At 47.0% G+C, this 17,954-nt stretch overlaps 2 protein-coding genes across 6 annotated transcripts in view; one reads left to right on the top strand and one right to left on the bottom strand.

Annotated features, from left to right (window-relative positions):
- Positions 1–17,954, bottom strand: part of LOC134441793 (glutamate receptor ionotropic, delta-1-like) — a 304,090-nt gene that overhangs the window by 69,383 nt on the left and 216,753 nt on the right. The window lies entirely within an intron of this gene.
- Positions 1–17,954, top strand: part of grid1a (glutamate receptor, ionotropic, delta 1a) — a 655,667-nt gene that overhangs the window by 602,227 nt on the left and 35,486 nt on the right. For all 5 annotated transcript variants that reach the window (XM_063192185.1, XM_063192184.1, XM_063192186.1 and 2 more), the window contains 2 exons: positions 1–236; positions 11,216–11,354. The exon at positions 1–236 is cut by the window's left edge and continues 101 nt beyond it. In XM_063192185.1, the coding sequence (XP_063048255.1) occupies positions 1–236; positions 11,216–11,354 (375 nt within the window). The remainder of the gene's footprint in view (positions 237–11,215; positions 11,355–17,954) is intronic.

Genomic DNA, 17,954 nt, shown 5'->3' with positions numbered 1-17,954 from the left:
GCGCAAGTCGCAGGAGAACATCAACATCTTCTCGCTGCTGGCGCCCTTTGACCTGGCCGTGTGGGCCTGCATCGCCGCCGCCATCCCCGTGGTGGGCGTCATGATCTTCCTGCTGCGCCGTGTCCAATCAGCTCGCTCGCAGACCCTGCCGGGGCCACACACACACCCGCCACCCTCCGTCACCACGTCGCTGCAGAGCGCCGTCTGGATCGTCTACGGGGCCTTCATGCAGCAAGGTGAGGATGAGAGGAATAAGACATAACATTTCATAACAAAACTAGAAAAACACCCAGTGAGTGCAGACCTCTGCCAAGGAACCCCTTGATAGAACTGTTGACTATGTTTTTCAAGTCTTTCTGCCTTCATTTTGTGGAATTAGAAACCTGAATGTCAACATTTTACCTTATCCCTCAATAGTGAAGTATCTTTTAAAAAAAAAAAAAAATGGTTCTGAATCATGATCAGGCTCACCACCAAAATTGAATCACTTGGTCCTTTGATAATTCCTAACAACACCTCAAAGTTTCATCCAAATCCATTCACAAGTTTTTGAGTTATCCTGCTGACAGACAAACAAACCAACAGGCAGACAAGCAAACAGTCAGAGAGACAAACTGGAGCAAACTTGGTGGAGGTGAGAGGGCAAAAGACATGCAGTTTAAACTCTCAGTCTTCGCTCAGTTTTGATATAATTCACAATATGAAGTTACTTCCTATTGGCTTCACAGAGGTCAAGGTAGCAAGGAGCCGAGGAGAGCTGAGAGGTTCGGTGCAGCCTGTTTGATTGACAGCTTGAGTGGAATACAAGCAGCTCCTATCGATTTCCTTTTGTTCTGACTGCTGTTTGAGGGCGATTTGCGAAAGCTTTATCAACAGTTTGCTTAGCAGTGAGAGCAACGGCACCGTCTGGGATAACATGCTTCATGCCGGTCTTCAGCAATGTGAGCAGATCGTAGCCTCTTTGTGCAGATAGGGTTGGCGTGCCTATTCACCAATTCATAAAAATACTCAACTACATCATAACAACATTGCTATGACATTACCAAGAGCCTTAAGTAACATAGGCCTATTAAGACATAGCCATTACAATTTTGCTGACAGTGAGGTTATAACATAGGCTCTGCGCTAAGGGGTTAAGGATCTTAAGTTTAGTAGCGTGTAAAGATGTGGTCCGTTCAGAAAAACTCTTTTCATAATAAAACCCTTTTTCGTGTTGTGATTAAATGTTTGCTCCTTCAAAAAGTGCCTAAAAGTATCTACTATTGGAGCTTCATTTCTCTTCTTTAAGTAGATTGAGAACATCTCAGAATTCAACATACAGTAAAAAGCTGTTTAAATTCTAACTATCGTGAAGCTCCAAAACGAAATTCAGTTGCTTAGGACAGTACATATTCAAACAGCAGCATGTACATCAAGACTTGCTGAAGAGGGTGGATGAGTTGATGCCATGGGCAAGAATGAAAATCAAGCCCTCCAAGTCTCGCAGCCTGTCACTTACAGTAGGAGAGGTGTTCGGAACGACAGCACCACCTTTGTCGTCGGAGGGGAGAAGATACCACTCCTCGCAGAGCAGTCCATCAAAAGCCTGGGGAGGCAGTACACTGCATAGCTGTCTGATAAGCAGATGGGGAAAATCGTCATGAAACAGCTCTGTGATGGGCTGGCAAGGATCGACCAAAGCCAACTCCCTGGGAAATACAAGGTCTGGTGCTACCAATTTGTGCTCTACCAGAGGGTAATGTGGCCCCTGAAAATGAGTGAGAACCCCTCATCAACTGTGAGTAAGATGGATGGGAAAGCCAACTCGTTCATCCGAATGTGGTTGGGGCTGCCAAGGTGCCTGTCTGAAGCCGGCCTTTTTGGAAAAAACGCGCTGCAGCTACCTCTCAAGTCACTTCAGCTAGGCTACATGCAGGATAAAGCTAGGTTGGTCCTCGAACTTAGAGAGTCCACAGACAAGTCTGTAAGGAATGCCAACGCCAAGGTGTCAACAGGCCGCAAGTGGAAGGCCCAGTCCGAGGTCAACCAAGCCATCAGCCGGCTCCAACATCAAGAGATCATGGGCAGAGTCCAGGTAGGGAGGGCAGGCCTAGGATGGGGAGATGCACCACACTTCTGGTCCAAGGCCAACCGAAAGGAAAGGAAGGAGATGGTGGTGGCGGAGGTGACGAGGATGGAGGAAGACCGCTACAAAATCAAAGCCGTGTCGCAGGGACGGCAAGGAAGCTGGACGACCTGGGAGGGAATTACAAATAGGAACATCAGCTGGGCAGATGTGTGGAAGATCCCACAGGCAAGACTAAGCTTCCTCATCCGCTCAACTTACGACACGTTTCCCTGCCCTCGGAACCTCCACCAGTGGTTCGGAAGTGAAGAATGTTGTGCACTCTGCAATGCCCCCAACACAAGCCTCCAGCACATCTTGTCAGGCTGTAAGATCGCGCTTTCACAGGGCCGCGATAGGTGGGGCCATGACCAAGTCCTGAGGAAGCTAGCCGAAGTGCTGGAGGAGTGCCGACAAGGAAGTAAAACACCACCACCTCCAGAGGATTTCACCACCTTTATTGCAGAGGGAGGGGTCAGCAGAAGCATCAGGCTAAGGAAACCATCAAGACCATTCACCCCTGACCAGGAATAGAGCATGAGAGTTAACCTTGACAGGAAGCTTCAGTTCCCTATGGAGATCACCACCACATCCCTCCGACCAGACATTGTTGTGTGGTCAGCTAAGGCAAGAACAGCGTTCCTCATCAAACTAACAGTGCCTATGGAGGAGGAAATTGAGGCTGCCTTTGAACGTAAGAGGGCCAAGTACTCAGAGCTGGCTGCCGAGTGTCGGGAGGCTGGCTGGATGACCACCATCTATCCAGTAGAGGTCGGCTGTCGAGGCTTCATAGGTTTGTCAACCACACGCCTCCTGAGGGACGTGGGACTCACCGGAGGAGGGCTCAGGAAGGTAACAAAGGCCCTGACAGAGGAGGCTGAAAAGGCAAGCTTTTGGCTATGACTCAGGAGGAAGGACAAAACGGGGAAGAACACCTAACCCCAGACAACAGCCGCAGGGGAAAACACCCATCAGCTGCAGGGGGTGACAGGGAGACGTCCATGTCACTGCCCCACCACCACGAAACGTTTCGGGATTAAAGGGGCGACACGTTAGTGAATGGTGGTTCCCGACTGATGATGGGCACCGGAGGAGGTGCGACAGGCTGCAATGCCCAGCAGGACATAACACCTTCCTGTACAAATCCATGTGTTAACTCAACACGAAGAGAGTAGAACCAACTACTGTAAAAGAGTGTCACTTTTGAGTTCAATTAGTGATGCAAAAGTAACTGTTTTTCCCATCTGGTGTCAATGTTTTTACTCATGGTAAGGACAAACACAACACATATTTATGTGAATCACCAATTTGCCAGTGGGGTTGTGGAGAGGCTGAGGGTGGGGCAGGAGGGGGGGGGCAGGAGGGAGGGCAGTGGGGTTGTGGAGAGGCTGAGGGTGGGGCAGGAGGACGGGCAGTGGGGTTGTGGAGAGGCTGAGGGTGGGGCAGGAGGGGGGGGGGGCAGGAGGGAGGGAGGGCAGTGGGGTTGTGGAGAGGCTGAGGGTGGGGCAGGAGGGTTGTGGAGAGGCTGAGGGTGGGGCAGGAGGGAGGGCAGTGGGGTTGCGGAGAGGCTGAGGGTGGGGCAGGAGGGGGGGGCAGGAGGGTTGTGGAGAGGCTGAAGGGGGGTATGGGGCACCTAAGTCACGCCCTTCTACTTCCGATACATGGGGCAGGAGCTCGCAAAATTTTGAATGCGAGTCAATGGAGCGAGTCAAGCTAAATCCTCATCCCGTTTGGCATGTGCTCTGGATTTCACATATGATGACAGTGAATTTGAAAGGTTTGGATTTGCGTCGTAAGACCACCCATTTTCGAAACGCAAGAAAAGTTATTTTAGCTTTTGTGCAAAACTGTGTTAGAGACTACACTTGCGCCTCGCATATCTGACGTGAACCGAGGCACAGCCAACCCTACCGCTGCACCGTGGCTTAAGTGGCTGCACGTCGGACATGCGACGTCTGTTGTGTAGTCCAAATAATTACATATTTTTGCACATTCACAACTCAAAAATCGCTTGCCAAGTGAAGTCAACAAGCACACCATTGGTTGTTATTAATTCTGAGGCACAGCATATGTGTGATCCACGGGGAAATGCGAGGTGGGTCGGAAAATAGCTTTGATCAGTCCATTACAACCCAGTCAAAAGTTTTTCCGTTGCCAGCCCCAGAAGCCGCCCGGAAGGGGTGGAGACTTAGGTGCCCCATTGGGGTTGTGGAGAGGCTGAGGGGGGGCAGGAGGGATGGTGGGCAGTGGGGTCCGTCTCCCTCCTCGGCTCTTCGGTGTGTCACATTCACCATCTGTCTTGTGCCGTGCTGTGTCGTGCTGTGTGCCCCTCCATGGGAATGAGGTTGGTTATGGTCCCCAGAGTCTGCTGCCCTCATTGCCTCCCCCTCACGTCTGCCATGAGGTATTTTGGGACGAAGAAGAAAAACGAAAACACGCATACAGGCATGCACACAGACATGCTCACAGGCACGCACGCACTTACGCACGCATGCACATTCGCACGCACACACACACACACACACACACACACACAAACACACAGCCCAAATGCACATATGGCAAGGCTGTGTCCTTAATTGGTGGGGGGAGCCGCGTCATCCTGCATTCTGCTCCCAGGCTGTTACCAGAAGATATTGGCAGTTTTGTAGGACGGACATGATTTTAATCTCAGGACACCCAGACAAAACCCACAAAACCACCCACCCCCCGACATCCACAAAACAACCCACCCCACCTCTCTACTCAGGAATTTAGGGTGGCTGGGAGAACCACGGAATATCAAATATGAGACGCAAAAAAAAAGGATTTGAAAGGGCGTAAGAAAAGAAAAAAAGGGGGAAAATATGAAAGAAAATAACCTTTAAAGTGTACCTCCGGGATTTTGGATATTGGATATTGGATATTTGGATTTTGGTATTCCTAGTACAAATCCTAGCTTCGTTTGACACATCCATAACTTTTTTCATAGAGCGAACTCCAACATCTTTGAAGTTTGTAAAACTGAACGGTTTTCCCCTCTCCCTGACCTCGCTCGCAAACATCAAGAGTAATGCTTTCTGTCCGACTTTGTAAACCTTTCGTAACATTGAAACATATGCCATAACAATGTTTGGTTGTTACTAGATGACCCGTGTGTCTACACAGCATGTTGGCGAACAGAACGCACACTCTTCTCCCTTTCCATCTCGTCTCAAAAAAACATTCCATGTAATAATAACTAGAGCTACGAGTGACATATTTCACAATGTCAAGCCAGATCACATAGCGTTGCGTAACTTATGAATCCATAGGAATACGGCAAGTCATGTCTAATGCCATTTGTCACAGCAATTACACAAAATAACAGTAAAGCATTACAACATGCAAATCCAAAAGGGTAACTTCTAGCCCAAGTTTTGGCTAACGTAGGCGAAGCCATTATACCACTGGGCTACCATCATAGAAGCAGAAAGCATAGCAAACCTGTTCTTCGGAGACTGTTGGTGCGCGCCACAAAATGTAGATCTGGGAATGCGGTTGGCACCGCGGACACTTTTAGAGTTTTCCGTGTAGGTATTAGACTTCGAGAAGGACTTTGTGAAGTCGTCGGGACTGAAATGGTCACTGCAAAGCACCGGGGTAGCTTACGGAGCGTCTCCATTGGTGTGTTGATGTAGCCCTGCAGCCAGGAGCCAGAGTTTGGTTCTTTCAACATCTTTCACGGAAACCAATGGAAACTTGCCGATACCCATCTGTGGGCTTTATTATTGCAGTTGGTATATACACACTGATGTACCATGGTGCGATGTCGTTGGGTTTTAATCCACTATTCGATCCGAAAGCAGTTGTAGAGCTAGCCTTGATTTGCAATGTCTCTTGCGGGTCCCTGCAGTGGGTGGGTGGGCTACATCACAACTGAAGAGAGCAAAGTAAAATTCCGCCGACCCCGAGAAAATAGTCTCTCAACATGGCAAAATCCACGCAGTGCAAGGTTGGTTTAATTTCAAACTTCATTCTACTAAGACAAACATTTACACTTGCAGTATGGTATAATAACGGTTTTGTTTTGAATGTTGTTTAAACGGGATAAGACTATTTTTGGGGGCAGGCTACTACCATATCCGTTCACTTGCGCTAGCTTAGCAACATGGATATGAGAATTCATAAGGACTGCATGGAATGTGAAAAAAACGTTCTGGACACATTGTTTACACCCTGGCTGACTCGGAAATGAGGTCTGGTGTCCAAAATCTCGGAGGTACACTTTAAGGCTCTGGAGGTTTAAGGCAATATAAGACAAAAGAGGAGAATTCAGAGTTTTGTCGGTGTGGTAGACATAAAATAAGTCTGAGTCAATAAATATAAATGAGCAAGCTGTTCATGAAATATTACTGTGGGCAGGCCCACCTTGCTATTTGCATAGCCATTCATTCAGCCCTCTAGGCCTTTATTTCAGTTAGGCCTACCCTTTTTCTTCTTCTTTTGTGAGCGCCATGGTGACATCATTCTGGAGGCTTCTGGTCTGTTCCATTCTCTTCTCTCCAAAGGTGCCTTTCATGGGGGGAGAGTATGAGGTGTGTGTGTGTGTGTGTGTGTGTGTGTGTGTGTGTGTGTGTGTGTGTGTGTGTGTGTGTGTGTGTGTGTGTGTGTGTGTGTGTGTGTGTGTGTGTGTGTGTGTGTGTGTGTGTGTGTGGGTACAAGTGTGTGGGTACAAGTGTGTGGGTACAAGTGTGTTTGTCCGTATGTGTACATATGTCTGTATGTGTGTGTGCCTATGAGAGTATGAGGTGTGTGCTGGTTGGGGTCCAGGGCGTAGGGGGAGAGTACAAGGTGTCTGTGTGTGTGTGTGTGTGTGTGTGTGTGCGTGCGTGCGTGCGTGCGTGCGTGCGTGTGTGTGGCTATGAGAGTAAGAGGTGTGTGTGAGGCTGGTTGGGGTCCAGGCGTGTGAGATTTGGATAAATGGGAGCTTCAACAGTTTCAGCGAACCCTCACAGCTGGATCTATCAAAGTCTGGCTCTGGGCCCCTCTTGCTTTTGAAAACGCAAAAAAAGAAAAGCCAAGTGGCTGTCGTTCAGGGAAACTACCACGGCTGCCATCTTTTGCTCTCTCTCTCTCTCTCTCTCTCTCTCTCTCTCTCTCTCTCTCTCTCTCTCTCTCGCTCTCTCTCTTTCTCTGTCTCTCTCTTTCTCTCTCTCTCTCTCTCTCTCTTCATCTCTCTCTCTCTCTCTCCCCCTCTGTCCCTCACTCGCTCTCTCTCTCTCTCTCTCTCTCTCTCTCTCTCTCTTTCTCTGTCTCTCTCTCTCTCTCTCTCTCTCTCTCTCTCTCTTTCTCTGTCTCTCTCTCTCTCTCTCTCTCTCTCTCTCTTTCTCTCGCTCCCCCCCCCCTCTGTCCCTCACTCACTCTCTCTGTGTCTCTCTGTCGCTTTGTTTCTATTTCTTTCGTAAAACCTTTCTTCTCTTTTTTCAGGCTTCCAAGCTCCAGGCTTTCTGTTATTGTCATTTCACTCTGCTATTGTCTTACTCAAGGGCATGGCATAGGCACTGCGGTTTGGAACCTGATGCAAACCGTTTGACATCACCACTAAATGAAAGGACATGTTTTGCTTTTTCTATTTCTTTTCTCTTTTTTTAAAGCTTGGAAGCAGATAAAAAGCACCAACTTTAAGCACTTTTGGCAACTTGTTTGGGCTTTTTGCAATACGTCTCATATTTTGACTGAGTGGCAGTTATCCACTTTGCTAGCCTGTTCATAAAATCAGAGAGAGAGAGAGAGGGAGAGGAAGAGAGAGAGAGAGAGATTCTTTCTATTTTTAATGTATGTTTTACTGTTATTAGTACTACTTTGTTGCAGGGTAGGTTAGCTTTTGCTCTGCTTTAATGAATCATGACAATAAAGCTATCAATGAATTGAAGGGAGGGCAAGAGAAAGAAACAGAGAGAGGAGAGAGAGAGAGAAAGACGGGGTGAGAAGGAGAAACAGGGAAGAGAAGCAAGAGAGAGGAAGAGAGACAAGGAGAGGACCGAACGAGGGAGAGAGAGAGAGAGAGAGAGAGAGAGAGAGAGAGTGAGAGAGAGAGAGAGAGAGAGAGATGAAGAGCGGAAAGGTGGGGGACGGCCAGATGATAATTGAGTGGATTTGTGTAGGCAGGCTCATAGCCAGACTACTTTAGCACCACACACACACACACACACACACACACACACACACACACACACACACACACACACACACACACACACACACATAGCCAGTCTACTTTAGCACTGTCATTTTGACCGCCCACCTCTCCCTCTTCCAAATCCCACCTCACACACCTCCTCCACACCCCACATTTCCCTCCTCACACCACCTCTCCCTCCTCCACACCCCACCTCTCCCTCCTCCAAAATCCCACCTCACACACCTCCTCCTCACCCTCCTCCTCACCCCACCTCTCCCTCCTCCACACCCCACCTCTCCCTCCTCCAAAATCCCACCTCACCCTCCTCCACACCCCACCTCTCCCTCCTCCTCACCCCACCTCTCCCTCCTCCTCTCCCTCCTCAGCCCACCTCTCCCTCCTCCTCACACCACCTCTCCCTCCTCCAAAATCCCACCTCACCCTCCTCCACACCCCACCTCTCCCTCCTCCGCACCCTCCTCCTCACCCCACCTCTCCCTCCTCCTCTCCCACCTCTCCCTCCTCCAAAATCCCACCTCTCCCTCCTCCACACCCCACCTCTCCCTCCTCCTCACCCCACCTCTCCCACCTCCTCACCCCACCTCACCCTCCTCCACACCCCACCTCTCCCACCTCCTCTCCCTCCTCTCCCTCCTCCTCACCCCACCCATGAAGGCCTGACTGCCCTTGAGGAGGCCTGACTGCCCTTGAGGAGGCCTGACTGCCCTTGAGGAGGCCTGACTGCCCTTGAGGAGGCCTGACTGCCCTTGAGGAGGCCTGACTGCCCTTGAGGAGGCCTGACTGCCCTAAAGAGACCCAGGGAGGCCTGACTGCCCTAAAGAGACCCAGGGAGGCCTGACTGCCCTTGAGGAGGCCTGACTGCCCTTGAGGAGGCCTGACTGCCCTTGGCTGCCTCCTGCTCAAGTGGAGTTTTTCTTCAGCTCTCTCTTCAGTCTCCTCCTCCAGGATCGCAGCACACCACTCACTACTCGCTACTCTACTGCTGTTTAGACATCTCAGAGAACACACACACAGGAACACACACACACACACACACACACACACACACACAGGAACACACACAGGAACACACATGCACAGACACTCGCACACAGGAACACACATGCACAGACACTCGCACACATACATGTGGACATACAGACATATGTACACATACGGACAAACACACTTGTACCCACACACACACACACACACACACACACACACACACACACACACACACACACACACACACACACACAAAGGGGTTTTGATGAGCTGATCGAATCTACTATAATAATGTTTTCTCTCTCTTTCATCTCACTTTTTTCTCTGCTGACATTTCTTTGACTTTATCCACACAGTAGAAATCCCATACTGACATTTTAGAAAATCTACCGTGCGTCAATTTGAGGAGCGAGCCCAGAGCTGCAAAGCCACTGGAAAAGTTAAAACAAAAGAGAACTGTGGAGAGAGAGACAAAGAGAGAGACAGAGGGAGAGGGAGAGGAAGAGGGGGGGAGGGGGGGGGGGCAGAGAGAGAGCAAGAAGTTAGATGTTACACACACACACACACACACACACACACACACACACACACACGCGCGCGCGTGTATGCTGCATGCTGCATTGGTGACCATCCGCTGACTCCTTCCACAGCTCTGTGACCCACAGGATAGTGATTGGGTATTGATATTTATATGGAATGGATCATGGTTTCTATTGGTTACCACACTGACTCTCTGTGTCTAGTTCCTGTTTCCTGTTCTCCAGACGTGACTCTCTGTGTCTATTTATTTTAATGTGGTATGTCCAGCGTCTACTGTCCACAGACCTGTATTAACCTAGACTGGCAATGGGCGGTTCTAGCCAGTGGCAGCTTTTCGGATTGACTGGGCGCAGCCATCTTTGCATTTTTCGCGCCCTGTGGGCTCCTCCCACAGACGTAGCTCCGCCTAGTGGAGACTATCGCAGCTGTGAGCCATAGGAATGCATACGATTTCAAACGGTGATTGCAACGTTATCAAAGTGGGTTTCAATCATTTTTTGTAAGATTTTGACAAGTCGTAACGTCTAAATTCTCACTCCACTAATGAAATTACCCTCACTACCACCAAACGTTTTATTAGAGAGCCAGAAGCTGAGCGGTCTTACCAAATCGGGCGGTTTCCCGCCCAATCGGGCCGTTGAGGAAGGCGGTCTGTGGGTAAAAATGGGCAAAACATAATCAGTATCATCTGGCAACCCTGAAGCCGACTGTTTTCGTTGCCGCTTATGCAGGTTTGTGGATATTTGTGACACTGAATCGGCCATGCTTACGCGTATAAAGCTTATTTTATGTACTTTACTCAGATGTAATGACAACTATGTATATAGGTATGTATATTTCTTAAATAAGCCGTACGTTTTCAGTAAAGCTAACTGTCCTATTATTAATAGCCCCCCCAAAAGGACGCTGAAGGTAACCTAGCAACAACACGGCACAGCTGCTGTGAAAATAACGAGCCACTTGAGAGCAAGACTTTTCTAGAACATTAATTTATACTAGAGCTATTGTTCTAAAGACGTTACACATGGCCTGGTCCAACTTTACTAGTGAACCAGTGTTGCAAAAAAATATTATTTTTTTTAAAAAACCCATTGGTGCATGACGTCATTACGTAATTACGGGAGTCTCCACCAAGATGGCAGACTACGATTCTGAGGCTCTGAGAAATCCGAAAATTTCGAGGGGCATTGCCAGTCTAGGTTAATACAGGTCTGTGCTGCTGTCTATGTGTTGTAGTATGTCTTGAGGAGATATGAAATTTTGACCACTTGAGTTTCCCCCTGAGGGATAATAAAGTTTACCTTGACCTTGACCTTATTTCCTGTTTCCTGTTCTCCAGACGTGACTCTATGACTCTATTTCCTGTTTCCTGTTCTCCAGACGTGACTCTCTGTGTCTATTTCCTGTTTCCTGTTCTCCAGGCGGTGACTCCATCATGAGTTCGGTGGCGTTGCGGATCGTCATGGGCAGCTGGTGGCTCTTCACCCTGATCGTCTGCTCGTCCTACACGGCTAACCTGGCCGCCTACCTCACCGTCTCACGCATGGACAACGCCGTCAGGTAGGAAGAACCTCCTCGCTCCCCGTCCCACTCATCTACTGTCTCTTCTCACTTACTCTCCCTTTCTTTATTTCTTAGTTTCTAACTCCCCGTCCCACTCATCCACTATCTCATCTCACTTACTCTCCCTTTCTTTATTTCTTTCTTGGTTTCTTTCTTTCTTTCTTTTTTTCTTACTTTCTTTCTTTTTCTCCTTTCTTTCACTGTTTCTTCCACTATCCTTCTGTCACGTCTCTCTCTGTCTCTCTGTCTCTCTCTCTCTCTCTCTCTCTCTCTCTCTCTCTCTCTCTCTCTCTCTCCTATTTCTTCTTCTTCTTCTTCTTCTTCTTCGGCTCCTATTCCATCTCTCCATTTCTTCTCTTTTCTGTTTATTTTCCTATGCCACTGTCGCTGGCATGCTATCTCTCTCCTCTCTCTCTCTCTTTCTCTGTCTTCTATCTCTGCAGTAATATTTTTAAGCGAGTGCCCGCCTGCCTGCTGGCCTCTCTCCTCCAAAGCACTCTTCTTTTCTGGGCAAGTCTCTAGCCTGAGATGAGACCTCTGCTCCCATTTGCTTGTTCTCACCTTCACAAGTGTATCCAGTGGCCCCACCTCCCTCGCACTGTGTGTGCGTGCGTGTGTGTGTGTGCATGCGTGTGTGGACAGCCCTGTGCTGTTCGGTGCTCTGATGTACTGTACTGTACTGCTGAATGTCCTGCCTCTGTTACGCTGATGTACTGTACTGTACTGCTGAATGTCCTGCCTCTGTTACGCTCCTGTACTGTACTGTACTGTACTGCTGAATGTCCTGCCTCTGTTACGCTCTCCCCTTCCCCACTGTGTCTTGAGTATCCCTCATACCTGCACTGCCTACAGCAGAACTGCAGCAGCACATGCAGGCTTACACTGAACTGCCCTGTACTCCACTGCACTGTACTGCCCTACAAAGGCACAGTGCAGTAACTACTGTATACGGTGTTTATCTTTACTGAAGATGGTCTTTATTACACCTCCTTTATCTCGTGACAAAGTTTTATGGTCCAAATTTGACCCATTTTAGACATATTGCTATGCCAAATATTCAGTAACTACAATAACCAACCAAATCCTAAAGCTTTGAAGGCATTTTTCTCCCTTTCAATGATGGCGTAGGCCCTATTTACTGCACTCTGCCTTTGAAGGGTAATGTACTCCACTGTACTGTACTCTTCTCTACTGAATGCCCCACCTCTTATGCACTCTTCCATGTTGTCACTGTGCGTGTCTGCGTGTGTGTGCGCGTGCGTCCGTGCGTGCGTGCGTGTGCATGTGTGTGTGTGTTTGTCTGTGAGAGAGCCGTTGTTATAAATTAGTGCGGGGTAAACGGTGTAGACTGGGGGGAAAGTAATAAATATTGTGGATCACCCACCGAGAGGGATATGAACAATCAGGGAGGTGCCACAGTAAATCCCTTTCCCCCTGCACACGAGCAATAAAGTTACTGACCTAGAACATTTAGCTTCCCACTAGTAGTAGTGCCTGAGGAGGAGGTTTTTTTTATCTCTCTCTCTCTCTATGCTAACATGTAGCATGTACGTATTCTTGTATCGTGGGATAGGTCTACAAGAAGATGGCTTTTGCTTTAGTTATTCTCCTTTCATTCTCTGGGAATGAATCCCAGATTGTGCAATTTTCAGACCATTATCTGTTGATGGTATTCACTGGGGAGGGAGAAGACTTGATGCCGTTGGTGAATCCATGAGTTTGGTCGCTAAAATGACTCGTAAAAGCTTTCACAAAAGAAGCATGAAGCTCTTGAATGAAAATAATAAAGAGGTAGAGAAGAGGGAGACTGATTGGAGTTACATAAATGTCCTTTTTCTTTATTCTGAATAAAAGAAAGCAGCAGACAACAGAAAGTCGTTATACAAGCAGCCCACATGAATGGCAATTAGTTATTGATCTCCATAAAACTATGATTTCCCCCATCGCCCATCGCCCCCCTCTCACAATCTTTTGAGTTTTCACACCCATACTCAAATATGCCATGATAAAAAAGACAGTAAACCAGGCTTGTACCCCTCCCCCCCGCCAAAAAAACCACACCAAAAACAGTTAGTGATCAGAAGTGCTAAGTAAATTGTTTTCTTCTTTTAACACATTTTATTGGTGTTTTTAAGAACAAAGTACAATTGCAACCACACTACGCAAACAAAGAGCACTAATCCTCAAAACAGAACCCACCCACCCTCATTTACTGAAGCAAACAATCAAGGAAACAAAGATGGTCAAAGTTGTCCTTAATTGGCAAGGTGGTGATTGGCAGACTGCTAGATTAAATAAATAATAATACAAAAAGACCTTTATTTTGGTAGGCTAATGCGTTGTGGTAAAATGTTTTCTTCAGAGTCTGCATAACGGGGGGCAGTTCACTGCTTCTTATAAAGTGTAAATACAAATAATGCAAAATGAAAAAAGAATCCCCCAGTATTCATTTCACTTCAACTGTAAATTCAAAGCAGTGTCACTCTAACTTTCCATTTCTGTGGGATTTGGACATGTCACCATGCATCAGTTCTGCAGACAGATCCTTTAACCCGACTGAGCCCATCTTGACTGGGCTAAGCCACGTCTGCTCTCACCTCCTCAAAGTAAAGCAAAGCCTCCAGGTAATCTGCTTCATTCACCTCCATTATTATTATTTAACTATGAGGGGGGGCTCCTGACCAGTTATGCTTAGGGCCTCCAAAGCCTTAGCAGCGGCCCTGGTGCTCAGCTCAATACCGGCAGAGAGAAGTGCTCACCTCCAGCTCATGTTTGATTTTATTACACTGCTCTGGATCTTAGGCAAACATGCAAAGAAGTGAACAGTTTGACTTGTCGTGAAGAATGTCACACAGCAGGCCACGCAGGGCCGGTTCTGGCTTATTTGGTGCCCTAGGCGAGTTTGAGTTCTGCCCCCCCCAAGAATGGCATCAAGAACAATAACCGTTTTTCATCAAATGGATTTGTGGTTCTTTTTGACAGGCGACCAACACATCAGATTGAGTCGCATGAAAGTAGCTTCACTGTGTGGTGTGTTGGATGTGATGGTGGTGGGGCCCCCAACCCCAGATGAGAGGGAGGTTATCAATGTGTTTGAATTGTAACGTGAAATTGAAATGCCAGGAGAGTGATACAGTACATTTGCATGTAAAATGCATGTGTAGACAATAGGCTAAGCCTACCAAGGAGGTCTGCATTGATCTACACTATCTACAGCATCACAAAGCATGGCAGCATAACAATTTTAATAAGCTACACATTTGTGCTGTCTTCCAAACCAATTTCATTTCTGGACTGGAAATAGTGGTGCATTTGTGAGTAGGAGAATGAGAAGGGGGCTATCTAGGCCTATGTGTTTGGAGGGACAGCGTGAGAGAAAGGGAGAAGAGCTGTCACGCTATTGAATTTCATAATATACAAAATATAGTAAATAGCCTCACTTGTCTGCTGTGCATGGTTCTGTTACATGATTAATGTAGGCTATGTCATTCTGGTCTGGAAATTAATGTTTTTTTAAGCTTACAACAAGCAGGTAATTCATGTGGATGGAAGGAGATATGGCAGCTAAAATTGTTTTAAACATTGCACCAGTGTTACTACATTGCTTGTCAACCTAAGCAAGTAGGCCTATTATGATATCAGGTGGGTGTTAGTGAGTAGTGAGTAGGCTACTAACAGCTACTTTACTGGATTTCATTGCTTGGCATACTTGGCTAATGTTAGCATGCTAACTAGCGATTTCTCTGATCAAAAACAAAGCTCTTTTTCTCTCTAATTCCAAATAGTAACCTCATAACTATTAGGCTTTCCATAATCACAAACGGTTGCTGATTAAATCACATAGTTCCAAAACACCCTCTGAAACTCCTGCATCATGCAATGAGTGGTTTAATGAGAACATAATAATCTCCATGCAGCAGAGCAGCACTACTGTTTGCGCTTGCCCCCTCTGTCTCTCGAGTGATAGATCGCACGCTGTCACTCGTCCCGCCCCCTTTCTCAGAACTGTCTGTTTATTGGTTCACAGACTTCCCAGAGACAGTTGGAAGAGATATTACTATTGGCTGAGGGGCGCTTTGCCGCGAGGAGCGCTTTCGCCACGCTTAGTTGATTGCGACTTCATAAAAAAACTTCATATCGCAAAATTACGCATAGGAGAGCGCCATTTCGGCGCTCCTTCTTCACATGGCGCTCTAGGCGACCGCCTAGCCGGCCTATGCTAAAAACCGGCCCTGAGGCCACGGAAACTAAACAAATTAAAAAAGCCCAAAGCAGCTCTTCAAACATATAACTCAGAGCAGAAGCCTCAACAGGTAAGCCATAATGATTATTATCACTATTAAGATTAAGATTCCCATAGCTCAGCCTCTCCTGCTGTTAGCATTAAGATTCCCATAGCTCCCCCTCTCCTGCTGTTAGCATTAAGATTCCCATAGCTCCCCCTCTCCTGCTGTTAGCATTAAGAGTCCCATTGGGAGGGAAAGTGGAAAACAGCGATCCTAGCGGTTACGTTCCAAACACCAGGGTGATCCTATTGAAACTCCCATAGACAAGTTTTTAAAAAAATCCCACAAAGATATGACTTGGAACTATAACACCAGACACATTTTTCAGCATACACAATAGCATGAACTACTACCTGTGAAAATCTCAAGTCATTTTTTGCCCTTTTAAGAAAAATAGAAATTGTGCCAATCTGGTCGGAAACGGACTACAGCTCCCAGCATGCTGTGCTTCGCGCCTCGTTGACAACACAGAGAAACAAATGAACGCGAACGAACGCAAGTTCTTCGCATATCTTCACATTCTTGTAATCCTATGAGTTCCACATTGTCTTCTTATTACACATATATACACGCGATCATTTTGGTATGGTTTTAAATTCTCTAGTAGATATGATGGCTTCTGTGGTGACGAGTAACCACCTCTCTGGCTCATGTTTGGCTATGCTAATTTGGCTATGCTAATTACATGGAGTAAACAAGCCACACATGCCAGTCAGTGTAGTTCTGTATTAGCTTTTTAAAGAATATTAAAATCAGCTCAGATCAGTGAAAAACGGAACATTTTACCACCTGGTTCGATAAAACGGGCCAACATGCCCATAATATGACTGCCACTACTTCTACTTCGTCGTCAGGGCCGAGATGTAATTTTTCAAAGAAAAAAAACATTCATTTGTTGCAGGGGGTTGGAACGTTGCCAGCAGGGGGCGATGAGATTACTTTCCCTCCCTATAGCTCAGCCTCTCCTGCAGAGCTAGCTGCATGACCTCGCGGTCCCATGTCGATCGACTGCCAGGCCTAATATAAAGACATAGCTAGTGCCTAATACAAAGAAATAGCTAGTGCCTAATATAAAGAAATAGCTAGTGTGCTATTACACCGACTTTTTGTTTATCTGCTGCTTTGCATAAGCTTTAGGAAAAGGAGGGATAAAAATGAAAGTGAAAATAAAAAAAACATATGCAACAAGATGGGGAAGACTAAAAAAGAAAAGTTTGTGTGCTGCTGGGGGGAGGAGTGCATGCTGAATAATGAAATATAATATGGGGCGTTGGTGGCTCAGCTGGTAGAGGAGCAGTTTGGCAACCAGAAGGTTGCAGGTTCAAGCTCCACTCTGCCTGACCCCATCAATGTGTCCTTGAGCAAGATACTAAACTCCAAATTGCTTCTGGTGGCAGGGTGGTGCCCTGCGAGGCGCTATATCAATGCAGTCCATGTACCATTAGTCCAAGTAAATCAGCAAATGCAAGGTGAATGAAGGAAGGTGGGGTGTGTCTGTGTGTGTGGCGATGGTGTTGGCTCTTCCCGAAGCCTCAGCAGTTTTGTTTTTGTTTATTCGTCAGTTTGTTTGTTTGTATTGTTGTTACTGTATGTGCAGCAAGAGGCTATTTGGTGCCCTTTCTGTCGATGTGTTACTTTACAACAGCAGTCGTTTCTCTCCAGATTCCCCACATCATTACATCTTGCATACACCTCACACCTCACTTGTGGAAAATTAGGTAGGACATTAATTGTACATCGATGCTGATTTCCTAATTCATTACAATCTTTTATCTCCACCTCTGTTCTCTTATTCATCACCAGTAAAAATGACACTCCCAATTATCCCCTATTACAGAATAATGCCTTAAACTGTAATCATTATGGAGTAATTATAGATCATTAGGATAATGAAAGAGAAATTCAGAGAACAAAAAGAGAAAATTTGCCATAAGTGTCCACTGAAGCAAACTACTGATCTGGCCTGAGCTCTGAGGCTCATCTAGTGGGAAGTAAAACTATCAAACTTCTGCATGTTCAGAACCTAAAGCTGTCCTTAAAAGTCTGTGGCCGTGTCTCAAATGCCGCACTTGTGCACTTCGGGCGCTGTTTTTCAGTCCCGAGGGTGGTCACGCTGAACATTTCAGTTGAGCCAGTGCACTGAAAGTGGCAGGATGATCTCCTAACAATGGCGGAAAAATGCAGTGCTTGAATGATGGACACTGCACGCACTAAACGGCGGCCATGTTGACTATGACACGGAGGCAGTCAGTTCAGTAGAAGAGTTTGGTCAACAGTCTCCTAATTCTGTAAGTAATGTTGATGGGACACC

Source organism: Engraulis encrasicolus, chromosome 24 (genome assembly GCF_034702125.1).
Source record: "Engraulis encrasicolus isolate BLACKSEA-1 chromosome 24, IST_EnEncr_1.0, whole genome shotgun sequence".
Classification (NCBI taxonomy): Eukaryota; Metazoa; Chordata; class Actinopteri; order Clupeiformes; family Engraulidae; genus Engraulis; species Engraulis encrasicolus.
Note: the sequence above shows the minus strand (reverse complement) of the source record. Positions and strands in the feature narration are given on the sequence as shown.